We start from the raw sequence: 17,850 nt of genomic DNA on the forward strand, positions 1-17,850 counted from the left end.
AAGGGGCTCTATATATATCTATCTATTGCACTTGGGAGGCTGTGGCTGCGGTTGACGAGCACGGGGGAGTTGCTGCTTCCGCTGATAAAGCGTATTTTCTTTTTCTTCCTCCAAAAAAGCAACTCCAATTGGTAATCGGGGAGGGGGACAGGAAGAGAGGGGCGAGCGAAGGAACCGTTCCCAGCCATCCACCCACCTTCCTGCCCACCCTCCTCTCCAGCTCGCAAGGCAGAGGCAGCCTTGGAAACGGCATTTGCGCGGCTCGCAGGGGGTTGGTTGCAGGCGAGGCGAGGGACTGCGAGCCGAGCAGTGGTGGCGCGCGGGCTGCGAGGCGTCTGCGGCTGGATCGTCCTGGCAAGAAAGGGCAGGAGAACTTTGAACGAGCGGGCGGCGAGGAATCCGCTCGGCTGCGGGGCTGCAGCTGCTGAGGCCGGGAGGGCTCCGTCCGTCCGCCTTAGCCCGCGAAGGGTCGCTGGCTCGGAATCGCCGGATACTTTTGATTTCTTTGGAACCGAGGAAAGCTGAGGGGCGCGGTGGGGGGCGGAAAGGAGGGTGCTCTGGCCGCCTGCGTGGAAATCACAGACGTCTCCTCGGCTCCGCGTGGGACGCGACTGCTTGCGGGATTAAGCGAACCACGTTTAAAAAAACCAACCCAACTCAAACGCCAGCAGGGGAGTCCCATGGAGGGAACCGTCGCCCAGCCGGCTGCTTCGCTCGCCTCCCCCGAGGCCCCGCCCCGTGCACGACTGCCTAGAGCCGCCGCCGGTCCCTGAGCCTCGCGACCTGGCCCCTCAGCCCCTCCCCAGGCGCCCTCACGTAGGCCACGTGCTGGCCCGGACTCTGGGGGCTTCCTTGCTGCCCACGTGCAGGAGCCGGCGCCAGGGTCTCGGCCGCCTCCTCCTCCTCCCCTTCCCCTCGCGCCTGAGCGAGCGCCCCGGCGCTTCCCTGCCTCCTCCTCCTCCAGCTCCAGCCGCTGCTTGGGACTCGCCGCCGCCTTCGCCGCCGGTGGATGCCGCCGGGAAGCGGGCGGAGCGCGCAGCCGGGGAGGGGGGCTGCCGCGGCCGCCGGAGTACATGCCAGTGCCCTCTCCGCCTCTGCTTCGCCTCCGCCTCCTCCTCCTTACCAGAATGCTTTACTTCCAGATGGTGATCATGGCAGGGACTGTGATGCTGGCTTATTACTTCGAGTACACCGACACCTTCGCGGTCAACGTGCAGGGGTTCTTCTGCTACGAGAACGCCTATCGCAAGCCTTACCCGGGCCCGGAGGAGAGCAGCGCCGTGCCCCCCGTGCTCCTCTACTCGCTGGCGGCGGGGGTGCCCGTTTTGGTGGTAAGCGTGCTCCAGCCTCGGCGGCTGCTTTCCTACCGCTTGCTCTCTTGCTCTTTCCTCCCTTGCTCTGACAGCCCCCCTCCGTAGCACTCAGTTCAGGGATGCCTTTTAAACAAACACCCGCCTACACCAAAAAACCTTTCAGGTTTCAACTTGTTGACAGGGTGTCATCCAAGAGGGCCCGAAAATCCTGAGGAGCGCTGCACAGCGAAGGAAGAATCAGTGGGATGGGGGCGGGGATGGATGGCGGGCCACTTTGGGGCAGTTCTTACATGACTGTGCCCCCCCCCCCCCCTTGCACTGACTTCTTATTCTCTGCTCATTCCCGATTCCCTCAGGACAAGAGGCACCTGAGTCTGCGCTTAAGAGGTTCCCGCCACCACTGGGGCACCTCTTTAACCTGGGGACACCCTACTACTTCCTCCAGAGCCATTTTCTAAAGACTGCTGTTGGTGTCTTCAGGTTTATTTTTCTGTTTTGGCCAACGCACTGTGATTGTGAAATCCCCTGTTCTTATTTTTTTTAACTACCATAACCCCCCTCCCAACTTACTTCTCCCCTCTAAACCATGTGTTCATCACATACTGATGGGGAGCATTTTGCTGCTGATAATGGCCATATGATAATGTTTCAGCCACTGGAAATGACAAGTATGGGCACTTTTGATGGTGGATTCTTCTTTAAAATGGAGCAGACGTTGTTCTGAATTTTTGCTTTCGTATATTTTTGGGATATGAATGGCAACACTTAATGGGGTGTGCATCTTTTGACACAGTGTGCAAGCTAAATCTTGTAAACAATCTAGTATCCTGCAAGTAGTGTGTGTGTGTGTTTGTAGAGATAGGGTGTGTTTTAGTACAGTTCAGCTGGGTTTCTCTATGTGGGGTGGGAATACTAATAGAAAAGCAATGAAACATATGCATTTAAACAGCTCAGTGGTATGTGCAAGTTGTAATGGCCACTGACAAAAGCATTAGCATCATATAATAATCCCTGACCATATTGAACAGATAAACAGAAAAGGGAGTATGTGGCCATTAAGACTGGGTTATATATAGATTCACACACAAACACACACACACACACGCGCGCGCGCGCTTTTCTAAAAGCAAGATGCTGCAGTTATTCATGAACTCTGTTCATTGGGATTCCCCCCCCCCCCTTTTTCATGAAGGCACTACAGATGACAGTCTTTCAACACTGGAACTCACCAACATACTTCCCTAATAAATTTTAGAATAAAATCTTAAATAGTTCCCATTATATCAAATGAGCTTTGCAAGGAGAATCCACAATTTGTTAAAGTATGCTGGGCTCGTTTTTGGCTAGAAATAATTTGATATTGGCATGCATTTTCCACTGTTGTAAACCTAAACCTGAAAGAATCCAGGAGGGATTCCTTATTGTTGTTTAACTGTATAATAGCCTAACTAAAAAAAATAATCAGGTTTTGGTTACATTGTGTGATGGTGCAAGATAAAATGTTGTATTCTCATATTTACATACAGGTAGGAGGGGAAAAAAAATCTTCCACTGATTTTGGGAAAGGGGACAGTGAGACTATAGAGTATAGCATTTTTTTCAGATTGTGGAGTTTAAGTTGCAGTTTACTTCATGAGATGTATAAAATGGAATTATTAGCAAGCATAGGTAGTAGACACCTTTGTTGACAAAGGGGGGGGACGGTGGCTCAGTGGTAGAGCATCTGCTTGAGGAAGCAGAAGGTCCCAGGTTCAATCCCTGGCATCTCCAAAAAAGGGTCCAGGCAAATAGGTGTGAAAAAACCTCAGCTTGAGACCCTGGAGAGCTGCTGCCAGTCTGAGTAGACAGTAGTGACTTTGATGGACCAAGGGTCTGATTCAGTATAAGGCAGCTTCATATGTTCATATGTAAGACTTTCCTTATTGAAGATACCCTTTAAAGCAGATTCCATGTATGAACACCATGCCAAGTTAAGTGCACATTGCCTTTACATGAAATGTATTTGCATCAGTTGTTGGGTTTTGCTCACTACACAAAACAGTGTTAAAATCAGTGGGATTCATTCAAGTGCAGTAATGATCCAGTGGTGTATGACATGGATGTGTGTTCTCAGTAGTCATGTGAGAGGTCCCTGGAACTAGTGCTTACCTGGTTGGTTCTCTCTGGAGAAGAGTGCACTGGAGATTTGTGACATGTTTGTAATATTTGCTTTATATACACATATACATGTGCAGCACAGATGCACTCCTGCAGACAATGGATTCACCGCATCTGAATGAGAGAGAGAGAGAGAGATTCTGTACCTCCAGGTGCTTCAGGAAACTTTAAGCAACTTCTCTCTGTCCTTTTCAGTATCAAAAATGGTGCTTCCTTTTCACATGGACACCCATCTGCTGCAAGAAGCACATTTTCCAAACCTTGATGAGCACTTGAACAAAACCATTTCTTGACACTCAAGGCCCGTCACTGAGATACCTATGTTAAGACGCATGACCCTTCTTTTTGTTCTGTAGGGTAGACTGAACCACAGTACAGTTCTCAGAGGCAAGTCCACAACAGTATCTTTTCCTGACACACTTCATCCATTGGATTAAGTAGAATTTAGGTCCATAAAAGTTAATGCTACATCAAATACCCTTATGCTCTGTGACCACAAAATGTTTTGGGAAGAAAAATTCATAAACAACTTTGTTCCTATGTTTCCCTATTAAGGTCTTTAGGAGGAGCTCATAAGTTTTCTTTCTTTATAGTATTCCACATTCTCCCCTTACACTTAAGTGGGTAATGATCTGGCAACAGCTTGAAATGTGAGCTGTGGGATTTTTACTCCAGTCCAGTGATTGTAACATGTCACGGAAAGTGGTCAGAGATACATTCTCATGTGAAACAAAGATTATTAGTGTAAGTGTAGAAGGGAGGTCCAAAGTTTAAGAAAGTCTGCTGTAGCAAGAGATGCTTCTACTCTTTCTGCTGTCTTCTGTGTAATTGAACTGTGCAAGTAATCTCATCATTTGGTTCTTGGATAGCTTCTGTACAGATTAAAGATAAGAAGCCCTGAGGCGGGGAAGAGAAACATTTGTTAATAAAAGAGTTTCCCCAGGATGTTTTGGGAGAGGGGGGAAGGAGGCATTGGGAAAAAAATCCATGGGATATACATTATTAATTAAGTGCTTTTTAATGGAAAAAATGGAAATTTTGGGGACCATTTCAAAAATTTCTATCAAATATGTTTTTCTGTTGGAATGAATACAGCACACTTTGCAACAGTTTGCAGCTTTGTCTTGCATTTTCATTGAGTGTCTTTGCTATCTGATTTATAAGAAAATTAATACATATATACTATTATAGTACATAATTATGTCAAGTAATACAGTTTTATATACTAAGTTATACATGATTCATTTTATGTTGTGGAAGTTGCAAAAGAGATTGAATGAGCATTCTGCTTAGTGAGAAAGGAGGAACACATGGGAAGAGACCTAGTTCTTAATTATTCATTTCACATGATTAACATCACAGAATACAAAACAGTCTGATACGTTTTGACAAGCAGACTTTCCCAATATTAATTTTTAGATACACTGTTTCCAAGTTACATATTAATAATATACTTTTATTTGGTAATGTTGTTTAAAAATGGCCATCCAGTACATCATCTTCCTTTATGTAGCCTACAGAATGCATTTACAAACTGCAAGTAGCATAATTCAGTCCAATAATTCATTATTCATTCTAAAATTCAGCTCACTGAGTGTCTTAGACTACTTTACAGAGTTGTTGTGCAGATAAAATGCAGGTGATAATAGACATTGGGATGGACATAGTATATATGAAACATATTGCTTTATTGATTGCATCTGTTAGTTAATTAATTGGTTAGATTAATCTATTTTGAAATTTAATGGGACTCAAAATATGTCATTGATCAGGCAACTCTTTTTTAAAAAATATTATAATAACTTAGAAATATATTCTCCTCTCACACAGGTGAAATGTCTCTTCTAAGAGAATACCTGTTACATTTTAAAAACTAATACCTGCTACAACATATTTTAAAAATCAAATACAGCGTTAATCAGTTAATCAACACATTACCTAAAACGCACATGATTAATCAACTGGACATTTTAATGATGGATCTAATTGAGATGCAAAATAGCAGTGAGTCCAGGGAGAGCAGCTCAGAAGAACTTGCGTCATTCATTTGATCAGCAGGTCAGAGGAACTTGGGATACAATAGATTGCCTAATGTGATATGTTCTCTCTTTTCCTCTCCTCTCAGTGTGCTTTCAGTGTCTGGTAAAAATTATATGTTTGCCAGCTAACAGTTTGTCAAGTTTGGTGGGCAGGGGTGGAAAGAACCAAACTGGGTCCTAGAATGTGTTAGAGTTGTTCGAGAGCTCAAACGAGTTTAATGCTGAGAGTTCCATGAAGGGCGCTCCCACAGTTTCTTGTTCTCATAAAACTAGGGGACAAGGCCAAATTTGGACAGGGAAGGGGATGTCAATCTGAAATGGCCCAGGGAAATAACTGCTTTCCTTCTTGGGAAACCATATGTTTTACAACAGGACAACAAGCAGCTCCCTAGGAATGTTTCAGATTGGGAAAATGGCAGTGGAGTCAGGGTGACTAATCCCCCCTCCCCATGACATGGCCCCAATCTGAATTGGATCCCCCAACATTTATACTTGATTTTTGTAAAGAGGAAAATTAACGTGGAACTCTGGACATCAGATCTACTTAGGCCCTAAAGCTGTTAATAAATATGAATCCTTTTGTTAGGCTGGACAAGGTGTGTGTGCTACAGAACACTTTAAAAGTTATCTGTTGGTGAAGCATGGATCACTTATTGGAAGGGGCAGCTGATAGGTTATATGCCTATCATATTATTGTTCTAAGTTCTTTAGTTCACCTTTCTCCAAAGAAAGGAAGTAAGGTGGTACTTAATTATATTGATTCTTATGCAGGCTAAAAGTACTACTGCTTACACAGTCCTATCTTGGGTTGGGTTTATTGGTCAAGCTAGAGTGTTGGGAATTATTTTAAATCCTCATAACAGTGAGGAGCCCTGTGGTGATCAGTAAGGCAGCAAAATCCTGGACTCCTGTTGGAGAAAGAGGTGTCTATGACCACAAAAATGCTTTTTCCTGCAACTACATCTGGTTAGGAAGCTGATTTCTTACATGGAGACATCTGCTCTGGCCAGATATCTGATCTAGCTTTGAATTTGAGATCTTGAATTAAGACAATCTAAATAATTAATTGAACATTTCTCAACATATGATTGAAAAATCCTTGAAAAAGAGTTACATTTTGATAATTTCTGCAAAAAAATATTTCAGCTCACAAAAATATTTCTAGATGTGGGTTAATGTGCCTTGGCCTATGGAATCAAGTTGGACCATGTTAATATTTGAGAAGAAAAAAATTGTGTTGCTCATAAGGAGACAGTTATGAGTTAGTGGAGGAGACATTAAAAAGGACTCTCTTGCCTGCCCTTCTTCTTGGATTGCAGTTTTATCCATAAATACTGTCAAAATAGTGATATTGGCCAATGTTAGGGATGGTGGTAGAACATTAGGCAGAGTGAGAAGGCCATTTCCTGGTGATGTGATGTTCACTCCTTTTAGGGCTTTTCATGACCAAAATATATATCTGTGAATTGTACCCAGAGGACTGTCAGAAGCCAATGCAGGCTGTGCAGAGTAAGGAACTGAGAATTTTCTTTTCTTTAAGTGATTGAAGTACTTAATATCCAAAGGTCACAATATGTCAAGATATTTTTAGAACTTGTATTATGTCCTGAAATCTCTTTAAGAGAAAATAAATGTGCTCTTGCTGGATTCCTGTCTGAACAGTAATACAGAAATGGAAATTTTTGGTTCAGTGCCATTTATGGTGTCTTGTATAGCCCCCCCGCCCCCACTCAGTGGGGCTGGTCGCTTTTTCAGCTGTGTATTGGCAGCTAGTAAATATTCAACAGCTTGATCTTTTTGTGTCTAGTTAAAATAATTTGTAGGACTTTTCCTTACTCCTTTGATTTAAAGTTTAACCCCCCTCCCCATCTTTTTATTGGACTTGTAATATTTCTTTACTAATCTTGGGAAGAAGAATGTGAATTAAAAAGTTTTGAAGCAACATACTTTTTTTTAGCGCGTCTAATGTGACAATGGGGAGGGATGGTGGCTCAGTGGTAGAGCAACTGCTTGGGAAGCAGAAGGTCCCAGGTTCAATCCCAGGCATCTCCAAAAAAGGGTCCAGGCAAATAGGTGTGAAAAACCTCAGCTTGAGACCCTGGAGAGCCGCTGCCACTCACTGTAACTGCCTTGTAGGGCTGTTATGAGGATCAAATAGAGGAGGGAAGAACTGTGTACTCACTGAGCTCCTTTGAAGATAGAAGTGTAACGGGCTATTAGGCAGACCTACAAAAAAAGAAGCCCAAACTGGCCTTTATTCATTACATTTTGTATACTAAAGGCTATTCTGAATTCACTCTTAAGGTCAATCTGTACATGGTGCTGGAAATCTATGCATGGTTCCTTAAATATGTATTTTAGCTGCAGAAAGAAGTCATTGGTGTGTGTGTGTTTTGAATCCTTCCCCGCCCCCCCCCATTTCTTGCTTTTAGCCTCGTGAGAGCAAAAAGACACCTGTTTTTTCCCCTTCTACCTAGAGTTTAAAGAGGATATCTGATTTAGGAAATGATACAGGTGAAGCACTGTTCCATAATCACTGCCTTGGCGGATGTTGTAGATTTCTTAAGATCCAGTTTAGATCTCTTGGGATCTAATTCCAGAACCTGAGAGGACCCTGCAAGACCATGCAGGGTTAGCTTAGCATTAGTTTGCTACCAGTGGCAAGGAGTGTAATCTTCAGTAAATAGTTGTGGTTATTATCACACACCTTCTTATCTTATGAAGACAAGAACCAAGACAATTTAATTCCGCTGGCTATCATTTTAATTATTTTGTTGTTTTTAATTTGTTTTATTTTACTTTTGTTTAATGTATTCCACAGACTGAATGCTTCCCTGAAAACCTTTATTATGGGGTGGGGTATAAATATTTCACCTAAATAAATAAAACAGTTGCTTTTTCACAGAATAGTGATAGTGCCATCTTACAATGCACATTTATACTGTTCTGTATTCAGAGCTTCCAGTGTTTTCTGTCTTTTATGAAAACTTTCTTCATATATTTTATCTCTTTTTTCCCTACTCAGTGGGCGTCCAAAGCTGTTTCCAGCTTTGTTCACCTCCATTTTATCCTTACAGCAGCAATCCTGTGCAGTAGGTTAGACTGCAGGGAAGCCACTAGGCCATGATTACCCAGCAGGCTTCATGATCTCCTGGGTTTCAGCCCTGAGTGTCCCAGATCTTAGTCCAACACTAACCATTGCATCATGCTGGTTTTCTTCCTGATTGTGAGCACATTACTGTACGTGAGGTTAATTTCAATTTATTTTGGCAGGCTTTTATTCCATGCAACATTGTGTTAAAGCTGTGATTCTAAGGACAAAGACCACTGCATGCTAGAGGATACCTACTGCTATAAATGAGAATATTCTAAAAATCATTCTTTTGATTTCAGTAGAGTTTACTGTGCAAACATAAACAGAGTTATGCTGTTAATCAGTCTCAATCAAGCTATGTGCAGGTATCATACAATGTAAGAACAATTTCAGCATCAACAGATGTAAAGCACTGATCATGGATTAAACGCCACAGTCAGAACTTCCATATCACCTCATCTTGTTTGACACACACAGTTCTTTTTAATGGGGGCTTTTTGTAATGTCACTGGAGAGTTGATGGATGTGTTATCAAGCCTGTATCTGTTGGCCATTATTTTTGTACACTGTAATGTGCCTTTTTCATGGCATGTCAAGTTTCAGCTGGACTGAATGTTTTCATTAATGTGTTTAGGATCAGGATGCCAATCATTATTATCTTACTTTATTTTAGCTTGTTGGGCCAGCCTGTAATCTGAGAGTGGAGTTAGCCCACAATGAAATGCTGGTGTTGTGGGTGCATAAGTTAGTCTGGCCATTTAGAATAAGGTGTATTAATGTTGTATAACTGTGAAATGTATGGTGAATATCCATGGTATGAATTGAGGGACCCATACAACATGATTTTAATTGAATATTTAAAATATATTGTATTTATGTAGAATACATTGTCAGCGTATACCAAAATATGGAAAACTGGAGGTTTATCAAGTTGTATTTCATGGTTTTCCAGGAGTAAAATATAGTGTAGTCTTCAGTATTTCATCAATTCTAAAGAATAACCTGATCAGCTAAAAGGAATGGACTTGCTATGAAACAATGTGTATAGTGGTTAGAGTGTTGGACTACAATCTTGGATTCCCAGGTTCAAATCTCCACTGTTCTATGGAAACTTAATGGGTGACCCTGGGACCTACCTCCAGTATTGTTGTAGGAATAAACAGTGGGGAGAAAGACAGGGTATAAATGAAGTACATAAAGTAAATGATAAAGTTAAGTTGGCTCTGTCTTTCATTCATGTATTTCCCTTGTCTCACGTATTCATACAGCTAGAGTATGATGCCCAACTTCGTAACCCTTTAGCTACTCAGCAACCAGTTTATTCATGCACTTATCAATGAGAGTATTGGAACACCCAAGAGGGCTCATTATCCCAGGTGTTCAGCAAAGACTGGTTACCTAGTTCAAGGAAAGGATTGCTCCACCAGAAGAGGAGGGTGCTTCTCAAATACATGATAGACATTATACCATCTGTAATTACATTCTGGTTGAAAATAGACACAGTTATCTTGTGTGGCAGTTGTTGCGAAGTGGCTACTAATTCATTGTCCCTGAGATAAACTGTAGAGATTTTGCTGACTGAGAGGCAGAGGTAGGTCATGAGAAGGGGAGATATCAGGAGTTCCATGCCCAATGAAATTCTCATGAGTGCAATGATATATCAGATGCAGCTTCATTTGGAAACCCATCCACATCATTCTTGTCTCTTTTACACACACTTGTATTATCCACTTTAAGGAAATGATGTTTGGGAAATGTGTGCTTACCTGAAATTTACATATTAATTGAGTATTAGCTCAAGTTGATTAGTTTTAATATGCACATCTCACAGGGAACTAGAGCTTAGACCATTGCAGTTTGTTGAGGAAACCATATGGGTCATGAGCTCACCTGCGCAACCTCTGTGTCTTGGCTTTAACAACAGAACATGTTGCCTGCATTATTTTCTTGGTTCAATGCTGAGCAACCTCTGACTGAAAGTCTTTTTTGCTTCCCAGAGTGATGAACATCTAGCTAGGTTGTGTTTTACTAAGTGTATCTAATTTGTGTTTATTTTCTCTGATAGCGTCTAAAAAGTTAAATCTGTTTAACTTTTAGCAAAGGTTCTGTGCTTGCATCTGAAAATGCTGATTGCATTTTCCAAAGTCTTGCTTAACTACCATTTTTTGTGTTACTGTGCAGTTACAGCATAGAAGGAAGCAGAGGGAAATGGACACTCCTCTGTCACAATTAAAGAGGGTACCTAAGCTCCTGCTTTGCCCTGGGTAGCCTGATCTCACCAGATCTCAGAAGCTAGAAAGAGTTGGCCCTTTTTAGTATTTGGATGGGAGATCACCAAGGAATATCAGGGTTGCTACTTAGAGGCAGACAATAGCAAGCCACCTCTGAATGTCTTTATGAGATTGCCATAAGTTGGCTGCAACTTGACAGCAAAAGACCCCAAAACAAATCTAGAGCATCTTTTGCTCTTTCTAGACTAGATTCCTGGCAAGCAAGGATTAACATCTGACTCAGACTCAAATTACTAAGAGCTTCTTTATGTACAACATAGCACTGGTGTTTATCATGACTAAATTTTGGGGACATCTGCCAAGGAGCCCTACTTAGCCTTAGTTCCTCAGCACGTGCCCACTATGTGTTGGCCCCGCATATGTGCCCTTCACATTGTGCTTAGTGCAGGAATTTTTGTACCATAATAAATACAATGATAACCTCCTTTATTGCATTTACCTCATAGAGGCAAACCTGAGCTTGAATGGTTAAAAGATAGGGTTTAACCTTAGTGCCTCCTTCTGTCACAGCTAGTTTTTTTTTTACTTTATTATTTTAATTGTTAAAATATTTATATATTTATTTGAAACATTTTATGGCACCTTTCCATTTCAATAGGGTCCCCAAGGTAACAAACATGGAAACATGTCAATGTTAAAACAGCATTCAAGGTAATATATAAAACAATTTAATTAAAACACAGAAACAGACACCACCAAAACCAGGGAGGAGGGCCAATACCAGTTATTTGGGGTATGCCAAACAAAACAAAAAAAGTCTTTGTCTGCTGGAGGAAGGCAACAACAGAGGATGTCAAGGCTGACCCTGCCTTGGTTTGGTAATGCAAACACGCTTTACTTGGATTTGGTTTCAGTAACTCCTTAAGTAACACACACTATAAAGCAAAAGAAGCCTTTATTGAAGAAATTCAAGAAAAGATATTAAAAACAAGGCATATACACTGGCATTGTAAATGCACAAAAGTAACAAAACTGACTAGCTATCTTACTTGAGTCCTAACGTAGTGCATTTGGTTCTTAAAGTTTAAAATTCCAGAGCATAATACAGATATCTCCTTGGCTTCATGGAGGGATAGAGAGGAAAGGGATGAGGATTCTTCTTTATAATTTAAAAAAACGCTGGCCATAACCTCGACCTCAACCAATCTCTGGGTAGTATCCATGGATCATTTCAGGGTGAGAGTTTCCCTCCCATACTAGATTCACAGCTGAACTACGTGAGCTAATTAACAGCCCTTAGTAGATGGTCTTGACAGAGTAACCACCAGCAGGGTAGTGGTGGCAGCTAACACAGGCAGAGAATTAGTGAACTTAACTGGAATTAGCTGGACAATTAGTTTAAGGTGGTTTCCCTCTTGACAGATGGAGACAGAAGAATCTCCCTGAGGTAAGAGTTCCAAAATTTTGGTACCATGACCAAGAATGACCTTTCCCAGGTTGCCATTTTTTATTTTAAACTGCCTTTGAGCCAATTGGGAGGCAATGTATAAATACAGGAAATATATAATTTAAAGGGTGGGAATTCTTTGTGACAGTGCTTTGTGACAAAACATTTTTTCCTCTTTGATTTTAGTGAAGTAAAGAGTTCAGTCCAGTTTTGGAAATCCACTGTGTTTGGAGCCTGTATCCACTTTGCATTTTGCATTGCAGCAGTTAACATACTAGCTTTCCCTAACATTTACCTGGTATTGTTCTTCTAGGACTGTACCGGCTTTTCTGAATCTCTATTAAGTTTCAGCTACCAAGAATGGGTACAGTAGAGCAGTCTGCTTTACAGCATCATTGCAGAGGTCAGGCACCTGTACTGAAGTGTCTGTGTGGCTTATGTTAGGTTTGGGATGAAAATAGGTCTTGGTCTTTATGCTGAATCTTGGGAAGTTCACTTATGTAAAATTAAGGCCCACTGAAATCAGTGAGACTTTTTCAAAGATTGCTTTTAGAAGTATGGTAAAAGTTGATTATTTTTATTCAGTTAACTGGAACTAGTTTTCTTTTAAATCAGTCACATTTGATTCAGTAACATGTAATAGGGATAAGATGTAAACATATTTCTGAACATCAAATCTGTGAGCGAAGCTGCAAATTGAAGTGATAGCTGTAGAGGTTTTTCTGCATGCTTGTCTAGTTTTATTTTTATGTGTTTAACTTTATTATATGCATTTAGAAACTTTAAGGCAGTCTAGATCTCAAGACACCTACATTTTGTATGCAGCTTAAGTGTATTTATGATGTCTCCTCTAAATAGATTTTTCAGAAACGCTTGAGTCTCTGTTGCCACAGTTCCTTGTCTTTTTGAAAAACGTAAAGAAATTATAATTTAAATATTGATATAGCTAGTAATCTACAGCATTGGCATCTGTTTGGTATTGGAGAAAATATTTCTCTGAAAGACAGTTGTCCACAACTGTTGGTCTTCTTCAGTGTGTGGGCATCAGAGAGTGGGACATAGTCAGTTCATGCCAGATAACTGTGAGGCTCAGTCTCTGGCCAGTGTTGTGTATGGCTGGTGTGTGTGTGTGTTCAGTCACAATTGTCTGCTGCATGCAGAGATTCTGTGGGGGTAAATACGTAGGAGTTCCCTAGAAGCTATGAGGAAGGTTCCTTCAAGTCTGAAAACCTCCAGTCTGCTGTTTCAGTTACAGCACTACAACAAGAGGGGAAAGGTCTAGTTCACCTGCTTAATTTAGTGATGTGAGGATCAACAGTGATCAATGCAAAAAAGGATTCTCTATGTGCAGTGGCTAAATGCTATACTTACCCGTGCATTGTTGTATTTCTAGTTAAGATATATTAATAATCAAATTGTGCTTATGTATAAATTCCCAGATCTGATACTTTATTGGTTTTAATCTGAAATGAAATATGAAAACTACTTACCACACCAAGAATTACATTGTACATCATACATGGCCAAAGATTTTGGGACTGATATGCATGTATTTCTCTGCTTCTGTGAAACTTTGACTGGTTTGTTTGTTTATTTGCTGTGAAATGTTGGAATTTATAAATGAATTTCCTTTGAGAGGGATCCAAATACAGATTTTTACTGAAGAATAGCTGTACTGGTCTTTTATATCAAGACAACAAAAAAGTGTTGTGGAATATTAAGAGACTAGGAGCCGCTTCATGAGTTTTAAAGGAACAGAGAGATGTGAAGTATGCACTGCATTTCCTGTGCCCATCATTCCAGGATTTATGCAACATAGGAAGAGAGATGCAAGACCACTTGCAGCTATAGAATTTTCATCTTGCATGGAAGCCTTGACTTCTGACTGGTTTATGGGTTTGTAGAAATGCATAAAGAACAGTATGTTTTCTGCCATGTATGGCCCTCTGGATCCCATCTTAAATGATTTATTACAGCATAAAATTTTTGAGGAAACAACATATGAAAGTTTATGCCCCAATAAACTAGCTGGTCTCTAATGTGCCAGAGTAGTTTTAAGACTTACTGTAAATAGAAATACTGCCTACTTGGTGAATATTACTGATAAATCCTGTTTTATAAAGTTGGCCCCTTTCCTGGAGCATGATGATCTGGCAACGGTGATCCACGCAATGGTCACCTCGAGGCTGGACTACTGTAATGCCCTCTACATGGGGCTGCCCCTGTGCCAAACCTGGAAGTTGCAGCTAGTGCAGAATGCTGCTGCCCGGCTGCTATTAGGGCTTCCTAGATGGGAGCACATCCAGCCGGGGCTCCGGGGACTGCACTGGCTGCCAATAATATACCGAGTGCGGTACTGTCGGAGCGGGAGTAGCAGAGTGAGGGAGATGACTTGCCCGACACAGGGCTTCAGGAAAGAAAATCAGGCAGACACGTGCAACTAGTGCCAAAAGGTGTATTAACATATATACACGACAAGTGCTCTCTTGTGCAGTCTATACAATATCACCTCCACGGACAAAGTGCTTCGCCTAACCACCATCTCACAGGGAGAGACCTGTGTGATGCACACACAGATCATATATAGTCCAAGCAGCCAATCCTGGCCATGCTGACTCAGCAGATTGCATCACTTGGCTTCTGCCGGCTCAAGCCGGTCTGCTGATCAGGTCACTGTGACCTAGCCTGGCAGCTAGATCACCAGCTGTCATACTGTAGCTGTCAGACTGGGTTTATGTGGATTCTTGCTCCAACACACCTCCTAATCTATTTAAACCCAGTATACCCAAACACTTTACACAGTTTTCATGTTCACTTGCAGTTAAACATTTCGTGAATATATCAGCGGCATTCTCATCCGATGTACACTTTATTATTTTTATGAGGTTTTTAGCCGCTGCTTCCTTCACATTTTGGTACCTGATAAGTATATGCTTGCTTTTCCCTCGAGCAGCTTGGTTCTCCGTCAGTTCTTTGGCTGCTGAGTTGTCAGTATATACTGAAACTGGCAAATTTACAGGTATGCTAAAGTCCCTCATCAGTTGTACTGCCCACTCTAGGTTAAGTACACATTCGTTTATGGCACCGTACTCTGCCTCACACGTGCTACATGCCACCAGGGTCTGCTTGGTGGCTTTCCATACTACTAGGGCATCTCCCAGAAATATTCCAATTCCTGTGGTTGATTTTGCCTTGGGCCGGTCCCCCCAGCTTGCGTCAGCATAGGCGCGTAGTTCAGGTTTTTCTCCTACTCTGAGGGATAGCTTACGTTCTATTGTGCCGCTGAGGTAACGTAGTACTCTTTTAGCCGCCACCCAATCTTTGTGGTGGGGTTCAGCATTTTTCTGGCACAATATATGTACCGCATAGCTGATATCTGGCCTGGTCCAGCACGCTAGGTGCAATAAGGACCCGATCAGGGACTGGTATAATGGTACATTCTTGAATATCTCACCTTCAGGTTCCTTGCTATAACCTGTGGTCATGGGTGTTTGCACACTGCTAGCTTCGTTCATACCATACTGAGCTAGCAGCGCTCTCACTTTGTTGCTCTGGGACAGTTCAAAACAACCATCGGCCCTCCTCGCTATTTCCACCCCTAGGTAGTAGCTCACTGGCCCCAGGTGCTTGATAGTGAACAGCTTACTGGCTGTTTCTTGAAACCATGCTAATTGTTGGTTGGAGTCCACTAAGACAATCAGATCGTCCACAAAGATGAGGACTATCATTCTGGACTCTCCCACCACCCTGCTGCGACCCGCATCCATAGCAGCGACGGACTGCAAACGCAGTCGGCTCCACTTCCTCCACCTTCGGACGCCTGCCAGCAGCAAAAGCTGGCTCATTCTTGGCTGTCTTCCCGGACACACCGATAACAGCACGCTGCCCGGCCGACACCCCCGGACAGCTCACGGCCGCAATTCTCTCTTGGAAGTCAAGCAGGTGGGCACAGACGTATTCCATGGTCAGGGTCGCTACGTCCACCGTCTCCAGAGAAGTTATCAGGGGAGTGTACTCAGGTGGCAACGACGACAGCAAAATGTACACTCTGTCGTCTGGAGCTACAGTCTTGCCTCTTGCCTCCAGCTCAACGAAACGGTCCGTTAGCCGTTTGATGTGATCTTTCACACACCCTCCAGCCGGCATAACGGTGCGGAACATCCTCCTTGTCAAGGCCATGAGGGAACCAGCAGTGGTGCTAACATGCACCGCACTCAACGCGTCCCAGGCAGCCTTGGGAGTGTCCTTCCCTCGCACATAAACCAGCTGGTCATCTCCTATAGATAGCACTATGTTGGCCAGTGCCTTATCCGATAACACAGTCTCGGCAGGAGATAAGTCAGCAGGGGGGTTACTCACGAACAGCCATTGCCCTTCACGCTTGAGGTAGTGTTGCATTCTCAGGCTCCACACCGCGTAGTTGGCTGAGGTGAGCTTCTCAACGGCTACTCCAAGCTGTTGCTGAGCCATCGTGCCGACTCCTCCTCACAGCTGGCTGCCGACGTCCCTCTGGCTCTCAAACAGAGAACGGTGGTGCTTCTGTGTCCTTCACCGGCGTTCCTCGCCTCCGGCTCTTTCCAACCTCACAGTCAGCTCAACTCTCAACTCTCTCCTCCGCGCAGCGGAACCGCCCTGGGCCCATAACCCTGTCGGAGCGGGAGTAGCAGAGTGAGGGAGATGACTTGCCCGACACAGGGCTTCAGGAAAGAAAATCAGGCAGACACGTGCAACTAGTGCCAAAAGGTGTATTAACATATATACACGACAAGTGCTCTCTTGTGCAGTCTATACAATATCACCTCCACGGACAAAGTGCTTCGCCTAACCACCATCTCACAGGGAGAGACCTGTGTGATGCACACACAGATCATATATAGTCCAAGCAGCCAATCCTGGCCATGCTGACTCAGCAGATTGCATCACTTGGCTTCTGCCGGCTCAAGCCGGTCTGCTGATCAGGTCACTGTGACCTAGCCTGGCAGCTAGATCACCAGCTGTCATACTGTAGCTGTCAGACTGGGTTTATGTGGATTCTTGCTCCAACAGGTACAAGGTGCTGGTTATTACCTTTAAAGCCCTATATGGCCTAAGACCTGCCTACCTCAGGGACCATCTCTCCCCATGGATCTATGGTGCAGCCACATTTGGAATACTGTGTACAGTTCTGGTCACTGTGGCTTGAAAAGGATATTGCAGAGCTGAGAAAAGTACAGAGGAGGGCAACCAAGATCATCAGGGGGATGGAGCACCTTCCCTATAAGGAAAAGCTGAAGAGTCTGGAATTACAGAACTGAGAAATCTGTGGGAGAACTCTTTAACCTTCCAAAGCATTAAATGGGTGACCTCAAGGTAGCTGTTTTACTGCAAAGGAAGTTCAAGAACAGAATGGAGAGAGAAATTGCTGAATTACAAGTTATTATGATATTTATGATGTATATATTGATGTTGATAAGTAAATTGGGTGGACTACAACTAGGAAATATACGTCCTTTTGTGATTCACCTAGATTTACAGAAACACCAATTGGCAGAGGACTTTATTACCTTTTATGGCTATCCAGACCAAATGG

General features: G+C 43.0%; 1 protein-coding gene across 2 annotated transcripts in view; it reads left to right on the forward strand.

Annotated features, from left to right (window-relative positions):
- Positions 1 to 902: 902 nt before the first annotated feature.
- The window catches only part of PLPPR5 (phospholipid phosphatase related 5), a 104,395-nt gene continuing 87,447 nt past the window's right edge, over positions 903 to 17,850 (forward strand). For both annotated transcript variants that reach the window (XM_060232207.1, XM_060232208.1), the window contains exon 1: positions 903 to 1,331. In XM_060232207.1, coding sequence (XP_060088190.1) covers positions 1,074 to 1,331 — 258 coding nt within the window. In that variant the 5' untranslated portion in view covers positions 903 to 1,073. The remainder of the gene's footprint in view (positions 1,332 to 17,850) is intronic.

Source organism: Heteronotia binoei, chromosome 2 (assembly GCF_032191835.1).
Source record: "Heteronotia binoei isolate CCM8104 ecotype False Entrance Well chromosome 2, APGP_CSIRO_Hbin_v1, whole genome shotgun sequence".
Taxonomy (NCBI): Eukaryota; Metazoa; Chordata; class Lepidosauria; order Squamata; family Gekkonidae; genus Heteronotia; species Heteronotia binoei.